This window comes from Triturus cristatus, chromosome 9 (genome assembly GCF_964204655.1).
Source record: "Triturus cristatus chromosome 9, aTriCri1.1, whole genome shotgun sequence".
NCBI classification, from domain to species: domain Eukaryota; kingdom Metazoa; phylum Chordata; class Amphibia; order Caudata; family Salamandridae; genus Triturus; species Triturus cristatus.
This window is the reverse complement of record NC_140592.1, coordinates 1,220,541,241-1,220,554,682: the sequence shown is the minus strand read 5'-3', so window position 1 is coordinate 1,220,554,682 and position 13,442 is coordinate 1,220,541,241. Positions and strand designations below refer to the sequence as shown.

Genomic DNA, 13,442 nt, shown 5'->3' with positions numbered 1-13,442 from the left:
TTTATGGGTAAGCTATGGTCTCTTCTAATAACCATTATATAGGTTTTAAAAAATCGGCATATAATCACCTAAAAACAGTCAAACGAAGTTAAGATTGCAACAAAAATCTGAAAACCATTTGAAATTGTAGAGTTATGGTTGGCTGCAGAAATCAGAAGTCTCACCCTGCCGTACACTACGTTTGCATGGTGAGGGCATGACTACTGCTACTTGTAGCACTACTTTTGCCATCAGACATGACTCCACTGATGACGGCTCAAATTACATCACCTTTATTGCTTCCGGTCTCTGCAGGGGCTGACCACAGGGCGTAGCCTGTGGCCCAGCCTTTTGCCCAACCTCAGAGTCACCAAACTCGCTGTGCTACATCAGGACATGCAAAAGTTCAGCCATTCATAGCAAGGTTTTGATACAGGTCCAGCATCATCCCCCTTGCCAATTATCCACTGCTGTATGGCCTTCTCCAGTGCACTACATACTCTTGGCGCAGAGGCTGGCGTGTAACTAAGCACTGTAGCAGCCTTTGTGCCAGGAAACCAGTTAAGCCCAGCCTTTGACCACATGTTGTGGACTCCATGCACAAGCTGTAGCCTATAGCCAGGGCCTGACAAAACCCGAAGATGGACATTGCTCTGTGACCATGGTCTTTAGCATGCATATTTGCACTTTGAACTTTTTGGGTGTTTTACCTTTTTTTAGGTTTTGCAGAAAACATCAAGGATGCCTCCATCCCACTTAAATCCCCTCTATCAACAGGCTTCAATGCTGTTAGCGGGCTCCCATGTGGGCCCGCTAATAGCATTAAGCTTTCAGTTGTTGCAACACAACCAGATTAGCCAGGACTCCGATCCTTAGATGATCCACAAACTTGCACTAAATTAAGGAAACATGGTCCCTTTTTATTTAAAAGATAGTATCCTTTACAGGCAACTGACTACCTCTTAAATACCTTTGTCAAATCCCACTTTTTAAAAAGTAAGATATGTAGGCTGCAGTTTGTCAGTGATATCCATTCCTATATCAGTGCCAATTGTAAAACAACAAGGCATTCCAAAGAGCATCAAGAGGATGTCCAGGTGTTTCCTCAACCTACCTTTAAATAGTACCTCCATTTTTGTCAGTAGAGCTGCTCCAAGAGACAGTAACTGATATACATAGAGGTGCTTTGCAGATTCACCTCCTTTTGGTTTGCTGCCCTTGTCTGGTATTTTTTACTAGATCTGTTCATTTATTGTCCGCATATCTGCATTTATTCAGTGTTATGGTTTCCTCCTCGTAAGAATTTGACAGGAATGTGTTTGATTACTCCCTGTGTGTCTGCCGTGTAACTTAGCACTTCATTAACAAATGTACATTATTTTTCTAAAAACTATTATCTGAAATGTTGCTATGTCAAGTAAAGTACACAATGTTGTGAAATCCAATGAGAGCTTTTGAAATTAGGTAGCTTTAGTTGTTAAACTCTGATGTATTGCAGTAGCTAGCAGTCTCAGACGGATTGAAGATTGTCTGTTTTAAAATGTAGTAAGACTTCTAGTGCCTTGCTGCGGTTTCCTAACATCTTTCTTCTAGGTCATGTATTGTAGCCTGGGTGCTTTTCAGTAGCATTACCAAAGTTCCCTTACAACCGTGTGGCCCAAGCTATTGTATAAGCATCTGTAGGCCTTCTGCACTGGTGACCGCCAAGCTTCTGTATTTATGTATTTCAGAACACATATTCCCAAACTCAGATGTTTGTTTGAAGATTGGGGTTCACTGTCAACAGCAGTTTCCTGCTTTGGGGGTGGAAGCTAAAGGGGTTTCTCCCAGCTGTTTTTTTTTTCAAATTTGCAGACAAGGACACTATTATGAATAGAGTACATAGTTTGAGTTTGTCATTGACCTGTGCTAATATAACCTCAGAGGAACATGGAGAGCACCCACAGATCTGTGGTTGCGTTATGACTTTAAGGTTTCAGTTGATAATCAAGAATATGGCTCGTTATTCCGCAGTCTTTTTCCTCGCAGGGAATTGCAACACGGTCGTTACAATGACCGCATTCTAATAACGCATTCCATTACACCGCAAGTCGTAACAACGACTTGCGGAGGGGGGGCGCTGGATGTTGGAATAGTCTAATTTACTATTCCAACTGCAGTCTACGTGGACATTAGGGAAGGTGTTGGATTTTAAATCCAACACCTTCTCCCCCTTCCGCAAGTCGTTGTTCCGACTTTCAGAGTAATGGTATGCGGAATTAAAACGCGGTCGTTGTAACGACCGCGTTGTAATTCCCTGCGGGGAAAAAGTTTTGTGGTAAACGTTGTTTACCGCATGCATTTCAGCCTCCACCCACACCTTACCAAGTATATCACGAGAGTGTCATAAAAATCATGCAGTAGTGTTTACTGCCATACCTGCTAACATTCGTGCTGCTTTAATCTCCTAACTGCAGCTTGATTATCGGTAACCATGTAAAGCTAGAAGGGTAGTGAACAAGGACATCCTGTAGAGAAAGATTATGGCTATGTTACTGGTCCTGGATTAGTCATTCTTTGCCAAGTGAAGAGGCACAGACAAAATTGTAGCGGGGGGGGGGAGGGGGGGGGGGGAATGGCGTAAATAGATGGAATTTCCAGATCTCTCCGGCTTGCAGTACTAAGAAACTAATATTGTCAAACCTCTGAAGTAGTCCAGTTGTCTGATGTGAGAAAAATAAGTTAATCAAGTACCTACTTAAACCTACACTTAAAAAACAGCTAAACAAATCCTAGTCATCTCTCAACTAGACTTTGGTAATGTTATCCTTGATAGGGTACCTCTATTTTCACTTGTCTTCTCAAGTCAATTAGCGACTGGACCTCTATCATTAACTAGAAAAATATAAGACATTTTACTTCTGTTTAAAGAAATGCATAGGCTTACCGTTGAAGCTAGAATCATATGCAGATTCTGCTGGTATGCATATAATTCAATTTACCTAACAATACGTCTATAACTGGAAAACCACAGTGTCAAACGAGTTGAAAGATGTATCAGGTGCAATAATTCTTTATACTTAGAAACATTAAGATTCTAGACCTACAATTTATTTATTTATTTATTTATTCTTATAAGGCGCATAGCTCCCAAAAAGGTTTTCCAGCACCACTGTGCAGGAAAAAAGTACAAGTAGCCAAGCTGTCACAAACCTATTGATTGAATAACCAAGCCTTTAAGTGTCTCCGGAAGTTGCTGAAAACAGTTTCTTTTCTAAGGAATAAAGGAAGAGAGGTCCAAAGAAGAGGACCCAAATAAGCAAAGGATCGACCACCCAAACGGGAACGTTTGATCCTAGGTCCTGCAAACTTGGCCTGGGTAGCTGAACAGAGGGACCGCGAAGGGAGAGAAGAATGAACAATGGCCTTTAGATATTGAGGGGCACTACCAGACTTCACCTTGAACATGTATAGCTCAGGGTCTTGAACTTTACACGGCTCTCGACCCTGAGCCAATGAAGCTTACGAAGAAAACTGGAGACAGGAGTAATTCGCGGAATCTGGCAAAGCAGCCTAGCTGCTGCATTCTGCACCAATTGCAGTCTGAGTTTCATATCCTTATTGGCTCCCAAATATAGGATGTTGCCATAGTCCAATCTAGATGTGATAAGTGCTTGGATTACCGTTTTTTGAGTGGAAGTAGGCAACATCCAAAGGATCTTCCTGAGCCATTTCAGGATTGTGAAGCAGATAGAAGCTACTTTACCTACAAAGCACTGAACCAATCCTTCTTAGGTGACACATCAATCTTATAGAATTTCTACCACTATCTTTGAGTGGACTTAAGAGCTGAGCCATTTCCTGCCTTTCAGAAAACCAAATATTCCTAAATTAACTTTTCTCATTTAATTCTTAATCTTCTCCCCAAAGTTACTGCCCTAACTGTGTTCAGCCTTAAAGTTGCCAGGCTCTGTAGCTTGTTTTAGACAGATTTTGTAAAACACTCCGATACCTAGTGCAGTACTTGTAAATCAAACCATTTAAGAACTAAATGAAGATTTCCAGAATGCACATGTCCTGGCTGACATGGAGCGAACCCAGCAACTTGGCTACACGTCACAAATGCATCCACACAACATTGAGAGAAAAACCCTTATTGAGAGAGGAAAAAACAGCCAAACCTGGGACATTATCAACACTGTTGGGCACTGCATACACAGCACAAAATATAAACAGAATACCGTCCAAGTGCAGGCAAAGGCCATCTGGCAGAGTGTGCACACAATTTGACCAATGACGGATTCTTTAGATGGAACAGATTATCTTTCTGTTTTTGTTGGCCCTCCACTCACTTCTCTTTACGTTTTTGTGGATGAGTTGAATATTGACCAATTTTGAAATTTTGCAGGCATTGTCCATTCCTGCAAGCACATGTATATTGTAGAAACTTTAAAGTGGATCTGTAAATTAAGTTGCATTAGATGTGACTTGTAGCACAATCCAAGTGTAACTACATCGGAGTTGCAAACTTTGTACCCTCTCATGTGAGCAGATTAATATAACATGCATTGACTTTCTCAATATCTTTCAGCCAGGTTGTACAGCAGCACAGCTGAAAGTTAGGGAAAAAACCTGCTACGCCCTGTCATAGGGTTATGAAATACATGAAATAAAGTCTTATGATGCCACCAACGCTGGCTAGTGCTAGCTGCATCATAGGACTTTTTTCCTAACTTGCTGTCACGCTGCTGTAAAACATAGCTGAAAGACATTCACAAAGCCAATAGCTCTTGCAGTGGCTAGACCTATTGGCTTTGTAAGTGTTTGTTTTAGTCAAGTATTTTTATTGCAGTTGTTTGAGGAGCCTTGGACATACATCAGCAGTTCTAAAAATAAAGTCCTTTCTCACTCGTCCAGAGATCCTGATAAGGTGGTGTTTTCATTGATGGCTGCTGACAAAGGTCCCAAACCCACAACCCCACTTCAGCTGGCCCCTCAATCAGTGGGTGTTGACTCATATTGGCTAGCACACAGAGCAGGTCTGCCCTGGGCTTCTTTGTGCTGGGCCTACCAAGCATGTTCTCCAGCGGACTTATGTTGCCCACTCACTGGATGCAGATGTCATTCTCACAGCAGAAAGCCTGGTTCAGGCTGAACTGCATTTGTAGAGCCACGTCAGTAGCTAGACTGGGGCAAGCAGCCCAATGCGTGAGGGGGATGGGAATACGCAACACAATGCAGGCTAGGCTGGGGGGCAAGCAACGCATTGCGGAAGATGGTGGGGCCAACACCTGCCGTGGGAGAAGGGAGTGAGGGGGCAAGCAACTTGAGACACTGGTAGGAGAGGATAATGAGCATAAGGGATAATTGGAGGAGGGACCGAGGTAGAAAGCAATGCAACAGATAGTGGGAGGTGACAAGCAACACGACGGACAGTGGGGCGAGAGGTGGAAGGGCAGAAGCAGCATGCAATCATATGCAGTTCTTCCACAATAAGAAAGATGTTGCTCCAAAGTGTGTGTAGTATAAGGACTCTGATCGAGAAAGCAGTACTTGGGCCTTAATCCCGTGGAGGGCCAAACACAAGAAGATGAAGTCAAGCCGCCACATGCTGACCAAAGAGGACCAAACAAATAAGAGTGACTAAGAAGCCAAACAATGGTAAGCAATCAGTGGGTTCTAAGCCCTCTGTAAGGAAACACAATGTCTTGCTATTAACAGCTCATGCGTTGTCTCAGACGAGACCTAATAAACTGTGCGCTATTTCACTTCATTCAAGCTAAGTGTCCAAAAATTCCAGCAATGGTTTTCACATTTATTTTTCTCCTCTCTATACTTGTTGTCAAGATGTACAGTAGGTTAGTGGGTTTTTTTTTTAGATTGTTACAAATATTTTATTTTTCACACACCAAAGAATAAAGGATTCCACCTCCCTTTTGGAATCTGAACAGATTCCTGTGATTGCTCATATCATGTTGAGTGCAGTATATGCCTTCATTCACCGTCGTGTTCATTTGACAGTATCATGTGGCACATGGTGCCCCTCAAGAAAGGAATAATGTCAACAAGCGGAGCAACCCAAGAGTTGCTGAAAATCCTTTCTCCAGCCATTAAAAACTCATGTCATTCTTGTCAGCTGTCACTGTGAGAACTCTGTACTTAAGATTTTGAGGAACCTTTTGTAGTTATTTTTCGTTATGCTCTTATGCAAGCTGTAATTTATTTATGAATTTTGGGTTTCTGAAGAACCTTTGATTTTTTGCTATAGGTACAGTGTTTCCTAATATTCTTCTTTGAAAGAACGCTAAGGGGGTCAGTGGAAAGCATCCCTTTGTTACATGCGTCCCATGTTGCTGACCTATTAATTTTCGTATGTTAAAGATTACAGCTGATTTTGATGATTTTAAGCATTAATTTATATCTCCGGTTGGTTGGACACAGGAAACACAAAATTACGCTATTGGCCTTTACCATCCTGCACTATTAAACTAATAATGCTGCTCTTCACTCAGTCAATGCCAATGCAACATACTCATGGCCTTAGTTTGAAGACAGAATAGTCGGGTGCTATGAACAGATTTATTTTTACCATTCAACTTTTTAAGACATTGAAGAAGGTTGTATCCACTTCTGCTTAAAATGGAGCCTTTTTGTATATCCAGGTGTAGGCTACTTGGGAAGAGCGACCGCAGTACATATCACTGCCAGGCAACTTACAGGGGCGCAAACCGATGCGATAGGTACAGCAGACAGGCTTGATCCTTTGATGACTATGTGGCTACAAGAACAGCCATCTCCTGAACCTTATATGTGCCACATAAAGCCCTCCCAGGAATACTGACCTATCAGTCTCCATTGGGAGTGTACGTATGCATGCGTGAGTGCATGCATGCGAGAGTTAACGCATTTTGCTAATAAAACCACTACAAAGTTCCACTCACTAAAGAACCATTAGTGATCTATGGTTCAGACAAAAGTCATGTGACCCAGTTGGGCAAATAAAAACCAGCTGCAACATGTAGTCCCACAGACACAGGAATATTAGTTATCTTCATGTGTCACCTTTGTTTTTAATCAGTATTACAAAGGATTGGATGTAAGAGCCTATTGGGCAGTTCTAACATATTCTGTTGTAGATCCCTTTTGCCCAACACTAACGAGCTACCTGGAGATGGTTGAGCCCCTCCAGATACGTTGCATGCCAAAGTGATTATGTGGAAAAAGGGCCTTTAAAAAAACATTGCTGTGATTTTTAGTAAGGCTCCAAAAGCAATCAGTGAAAGACATTTGCCAAGTAGCCTATACCTTGCCAGGAAAATAGAAAAACTAGCTAAGACAAAAGTAGGAAAGAAGTGACTTGATAGGAGAAGAAACTAATGTCTGTGAAGAGCTTCTGCTTACTCTTTAGGGTTAAACTGTTTGCCATTTTGGCTAAAGCAAGCCAAACATAAGTATAGGAATGTGTAGGAAGAGGTGTGTCGTCGCGGCCGGGGCGACTGACTGACTCCGGAATCTGGGGATCACGGTTCGATCTCCGGCACCGGCGGCAGATTAGCCCAGCACCATGTGACTCTGGGCAATAGCTTGCTTAATCTTCCCGATGGCCCTCAGTGCCTAGAGACCCTTACAGGTGATTGTTCGCGCTTTACAAATGTGGATTATTATTATTATTATTATAAACAAGAACTGCACTTACTGTCTTCGTCTATAGTTTTCTAGAAGCAAAATACAACTAAAATGAATAAATTATCCAGTGGAAATAACTCTTCATTTTAGTCAGAGCTACTGCATGTGCTCCACTGTGCTGTTTGTTTGGTGAATCAGTATAATACTGATTTTGGGTTGTTTAGTAAAGTACTCACTACTGCAGTTTCAGCGTTTCATAGCATTGCAGATAATGCCTCACTATTAAACAACTCATGGATACTTGTTTCTACTTTGAGAGGATAAAAAACTTAGTTTTTCCCATCCAAGATTCAAAATTGTGACCACTCGGTTACATACAGATTTCATCAGCAAGTACTCATATTTGATGAACTATGCTGCCTACTAAAACATGCTATTCATGATGACTTTGTATTCCATTGTAGATTTGTTTGTAAAGAGCCTTTTACCTCCACAAGTTCTCGAAGCCTGTTTCCTTGAACAGGTAGCCCACTTGTCAGTCAGTTGTACTTGGTCCAGGTGCATCTTAGTGTGTTCTTATACATCTTCCATTCGCCCAGTTGGTTAAAATGAAAATCTGTGGTAACTACTTAGGTTTGTTGTTTAGTCGAACTCACAGGACAGATAATTAAAACAAGGTAAAGGGGCAGGGATATAGAGCAAAGACTTGAGAAGGAGTAGTTCTCTGGAATTTGAGATTAGGGGAAAGAGTGGCTCTGCTTTTTACACTATATAGAGAGTAGTAAGTTAATTAAGACAGCAAAAGCTGCCTCTCGTACACTCCTTAAGCTTAGTAGGTTGCTTGAAAACCTGACGTGGAAATGGAGCTGTGTTAATTTCAGCTAACTACTCCAGTCTGAGGGTTGGGGTTCCTGAGCCCTAGGATTTGTTTCGAGTGTTTATTAGTGGGGGAAAGTCCTGGCACAAGCATAGGTTAACACATGGTTCAAGTTCTGCATGGACTAAAAAGCAACAATGTGCATGAAACTGTAGTAGTGCACCACGCTTAGACGAACATCCGCGGCAGCATGATGAAATTTAAGTAATGCGCTCTTATGTGTAGTATAAAATGTGAGTCATTTGTTTCCCATCCTGCCTCATGCCTGTTCTAGTATTATTTTGCAGTAGTTTTCTGCTGGTGGCACAAGAGCAACATCATGCCAAAACTTAAAATGCCATCAGCGTTACTCTCCCGTGTTCTTTGCTTTGGCTTGATCCATGGTCTGTATTTATTTCCACTTTCCATAACTGTGAATCATGCATTCATCTGTTGAGTATCTGTCAGTCATACCAAAAAGATGTTAGATGTGCTCAACTCTGAATCTAATGTAAATAGTCTTATCCTCAGTCTTTCTGTACTCAAGAAGTACTATAATTTTCCATAAATTACAGTCATGACTTTCAGATTTGTTATGTTGATCACTTGATTAACTCTTTACTAAGTTGGTGGATTACCTTCATCTTTGGTATATAGTGTAGTAATAAAGCAACGTTTATTAGACTTTCATAGTCCATTTAAACAGACAATACATTAAACACTGAATTCACAATCCAATTAGTACATAATCACTTGATTGAAATATTACAGAAATGTCTGCTTTAGACCTGTTTTCTTAATAAATTGCAAATAAGTAGTCAGATGCTGTATTCGCTGTTCTTCAACCACTTTCTTCAAGAACCGGTTTCAGAACGGTTCCTTTGATAGCTGATGGACATATTAGCACAATGAGCTAAATAATGCATTGAACACTAATGACAGTAGGGATTAACCAATCAAAAAGTATAGATATGATAATATTATTAGCACCAAGTTTAAAAAGTAACGTGTTAGTGTAGCACACAATAGTTAAAGGTAAATCATCCTTTATTTTTTTTTTACATATCTCGAGCTTAGTTCTGTAATAATAAATTAGTGTTTTGATTTGAAATGTAATCTCTATCTGCCTTAAGAGTTCACCTTAATTACCTGTCCAAGTGCATTTTTGTTAGTCAAATGGCTTACCAACTTTTATATAAAGATGCAGTTGCTTTTCTCTTTTTGCTAGCATAACTACTGACGTTTGCACAAATCTAATAAACATGGATAGCTAAACTAATATTGCCCTTACTTGTTAAAGTCAGAGAATTGATACATGCTACCTCTTTTAAATGAGAAGAACGCAACCCTAATTCAAGACCGATTGCTTTCAGACCAGTAGAAGGCGGCCGTCCCAAAATTTGATGATATTCTCACCAACAAATCTTTTGAAATGTATTGCTTCACTCAATATTATCTTCACAGTGCCATAATACAAAATGGGATCTATGTTAATTAAACGGGGGCAACTGTCCAACCACCAAAATGAGTTCCATTGAAGTAAGCCAAATAAGTATATTGTATTTCTAGTGATACTTAGTCATTATGATTGGACAAGTCCCTCAAAAACAAAAAGCAAAACTTACAGAATGACAAAAAATGAACAGTATCTTTTCTAATTGACTGCACAATAGTTATAAAAAGATCCTAGATTTGCCTATAGCTTTTGATATAGTGGATCACTTTATTTTCAAGTTCATGTTCTTTTTCATATATTTCTGGGGTTACCATTGAATGTCTGCAGTCTCAGAATGTGCACTAAATCATTCAGTATGATTTCTAATGCTTTGTCTCTGCCATGGCCTTGGCTGAAAGTACAACTTGACTTACTGGCACGGGTCAGTGAGCTAGTAGTCCCCGATTCAGAGCAACAAAAAAACAAATTCATTTGAAAATAAATGGAGAAATACTCAAATGTTGTTCACAATTAATACAATTATTTTTCTCGACATGTCTTGTGCATGAAAATGTTTTGGTTATTAAAGTTGTGCACACATTTGTACTAGCAGACAGATCTTTAGTTCACACAGGATTAGTTTGCAAAGGTAGCAAAACCTCTAAGACTTTACTCACCAAGAATTATTTTTCTACCTTTTCAATGCAATCTTGTGCTTGTTGAGTATTATGTAATGAATGATACAGTGTAATGTAATTTCCTTAATTATCAAATGATAAATTACGATTTGTTTTATGCTGTTACAATATACCTGTATATTACTATCAGAGATGAGAAGAAGATACAACTTCCCCAGTATTGATTCAATGAATACTCGAACAGACTTAAGCAAAAGAACAAATGATGGACGGAATGCTGAACAATGCAAACATTCACCCCAGTTGCAAAGATCTGGGTTTAATCCATCGTTCTTTTGCTCACCACGCCACCTCAGTTTGGACCCAGCCATATGCAAATCAGTCTTGATCCTGCCCCTCATGTAAACAGACCAGCCTGAAATCCTAAGCCAGGTCCTCCCTGGACCGAAAAAATATATACTGGGACTGGTTTCGGGGCATCACCAAACAGACGTGGCATAAAATTGACAGGATTTTTATTGGTATGTCCCAATGAAGGCAGCAGTCATTGTACACATGCGAGCCAAATCAGTGTTGCTGACGTCTTAATCTTGTGCTACACAATTTGATATTTGGTATATCTTGCTTGCATAAACCCATGAGAAATTCCCTTTTAGTTACGTGTGGACTAGTTTAGAGTCAGGATTGTGAGTGTTTTAAGTGTGTGTATTTGAGTACCCTGTATCCAAGAGTTTGAAAAGAATGTTGTATAGTGGATAATGAAAGAGATCATGTAAATTATTAGTTGTGCCCCCCTTAATAATGCTGCAATATACTTTATTTTAATAAGTACAAAATTCATGGTTTTGTGTTGTTCTGTATAACTCAATTTTATTTAGACAGTTTGCAACTATCAAACATAAACACTCCTTAATATTGATTGATTGTGGATTCTTATTGGTTTCAATAACTATTTACAAGCCATTGGGTCCAAATCCTGAAAGTTATTTTATAGCAAGTGAACATTTTATTTGTTGGTTGTTGGATTTTCAGTATAGAAGTTCATGTTTGACAGCCAACTTAGTACTCAAAAGGGTATTGACTTGTGATAAAGAAAAATGAAGGACATTAACAGGTTGAGTGATTGTAAAGATTCATTTGCAAGGGTCACATTAGATATCAGAAGTTTTTGTACAATGCATTGCAACCCTGGGTATAGCATGTACTGAGGTATTTTCCTTTTGATCTTGGCCATAGGAAGAAATGTAATAAGTAATGCAGCATAAATATTTATTGTAAAAAATCAACGCACATTGGAGTATTCATTTGTGACTTTAAAAACCACTCTTTTTTACTTTATAACATTTTAGACATTGATTAAATATGCAAATCTAATGTGCTGCAACGTGGACAAAAGTAGGATCTCATTTAATTGAAGATCTCTGTCTTGCTGCAGTTTCAAAAGTGAATGAGGAGTCGGTCACGTTTCGCCGTGAGCGCAGCACTTTTAGACGTCAAGCAGTAAGACGAAGACACAATGCAGGGAGTAACCCAACCCCTCCTGCATCTCTTATCGGATCGCCCCACAGGTATGGCATTCAGATGTCCCTCCTGCATGCTGCAGGTCACATAACCTTTCCTCCCTCTTCTCTACCTTTGCATGCACATGTGCAGTTTGCACTCTTTTCCAAACGTTAATGAATGTTTTGCCATTCCATTTGTTGAATAAAGTCAATGGCCAGGGGGCAGGGTTTGTCTACCATATTACACACCTTTCCTTAAGGTAGATGAAGGTAAATAGCAAGGCTATGGCCACATCTCGTTGTCTGGGATCGTGATCATAAGTATGTGCCTTAATCAAGACCCTGAGGGTGTTACTTTAAATAAGAATGTTTCCTACTTTCTCATTAGTTTTTGTCTCATACAGGTAATATGACTAACATCATAACTAAGGTCTAAACATAAACAAGTATACACCACTTGCTCCCAGGCATGCCTTGGCTGGTCTTGTCATGATCTGCCACAATATTTGTGACCTGCCTCAAAAAACATAACAGCCCTATTTCTTTGTATTACATTGCCCTTTCATGCATGACAGGACTGGCATTTTGAGCAATGCATGTTACTTGATTGAATTATTACTCAGTTAAATAGATTTAACTGAGTAATAAAAGATTTAGCTTCTCTAAATCAACAAGCGTGTTATTTGTACTTTTCCTTTTTAGGTCTTCCATTAGCCAAAATCTGCTGAAGTGACTAAAATTATATGTATAATAGCGTACTTACAGGGGCTTTCAGCTGGCCTTCATCCACTGGTCTGTTGTCATTCACGTTTTTCATCTGCCCACTGCAGCCTACAGCATGGAACTGTGGGTCAGTCCACTTCAGCCATTGCCTAACTTTTTCATGTGGGATTACATTCTGCCCTTTCAGAAGGAGTACATCCAAGCACAAAGTACTTCACTTCAGAAGCTACTATCCTATGGCAATGTGTGCTTTTTTAGACTAAAAAATGTTTGCTTTTGCCAATTTTTTTCTGTTTGATTTGATTTTAGACAGACTAGCTGCTTCTCCAGCAATAACGTTTTGAAAAAACCATAACAAAACAATAATTGAAAAAGCCAAAAGGCTGACGGCCATTGTCAGACCCGTTGGCTTTGACAAGGCTTATTCTAGATGCGGGCAAATAGCCTGGTGTGAATATGGGACACCTTGCATGCTTCCTGTGAATTTTGCAAGCTATTGCCATCATGTTAATCATTATTACTCAGTTCCAATATGCCAAATACACCTCTACCTGGGAATCCAAGCACAGGCCACTAACACTGAGGAATCAACAAGATAGTTTGTAGAAGTGATTGTGAGAGACTTGATTCCACAATTTAGATGTCAGTTCTCTTATTTCCATTTTATAGTTTTCCCTTGTAACTCGGGCAGGATTGTTATTGGA

The 13,442-nt window shown here is 39.9% G+C and overlaps 1 protein-coding gene across 3 annotated transcripts in view; it reads left to right on the top strand.

The window, feature by feature from the left end:
• Positions 1 to 13,442, top strand: part of PCNX1 (pecanex 1) — a 617,237-nt gene that overhangs the window by 255,784 nt on the left and 348,011 nt on the right. For all 3 annotated transcript variants that reach the window (XM_085627291.1, XM_085627290.1, XM_085627289.1), the window contains exon 7: positions 11,949 to 12,081. In XM_085627291.1, coding sequence (XP_085483417.1) covers positions 11,949 to 12,081 — 133 coding nt within the window. The remainder of the gene's footprint in view (positions 1 to 11,948; positions 12,082 to 13,442) is intronic.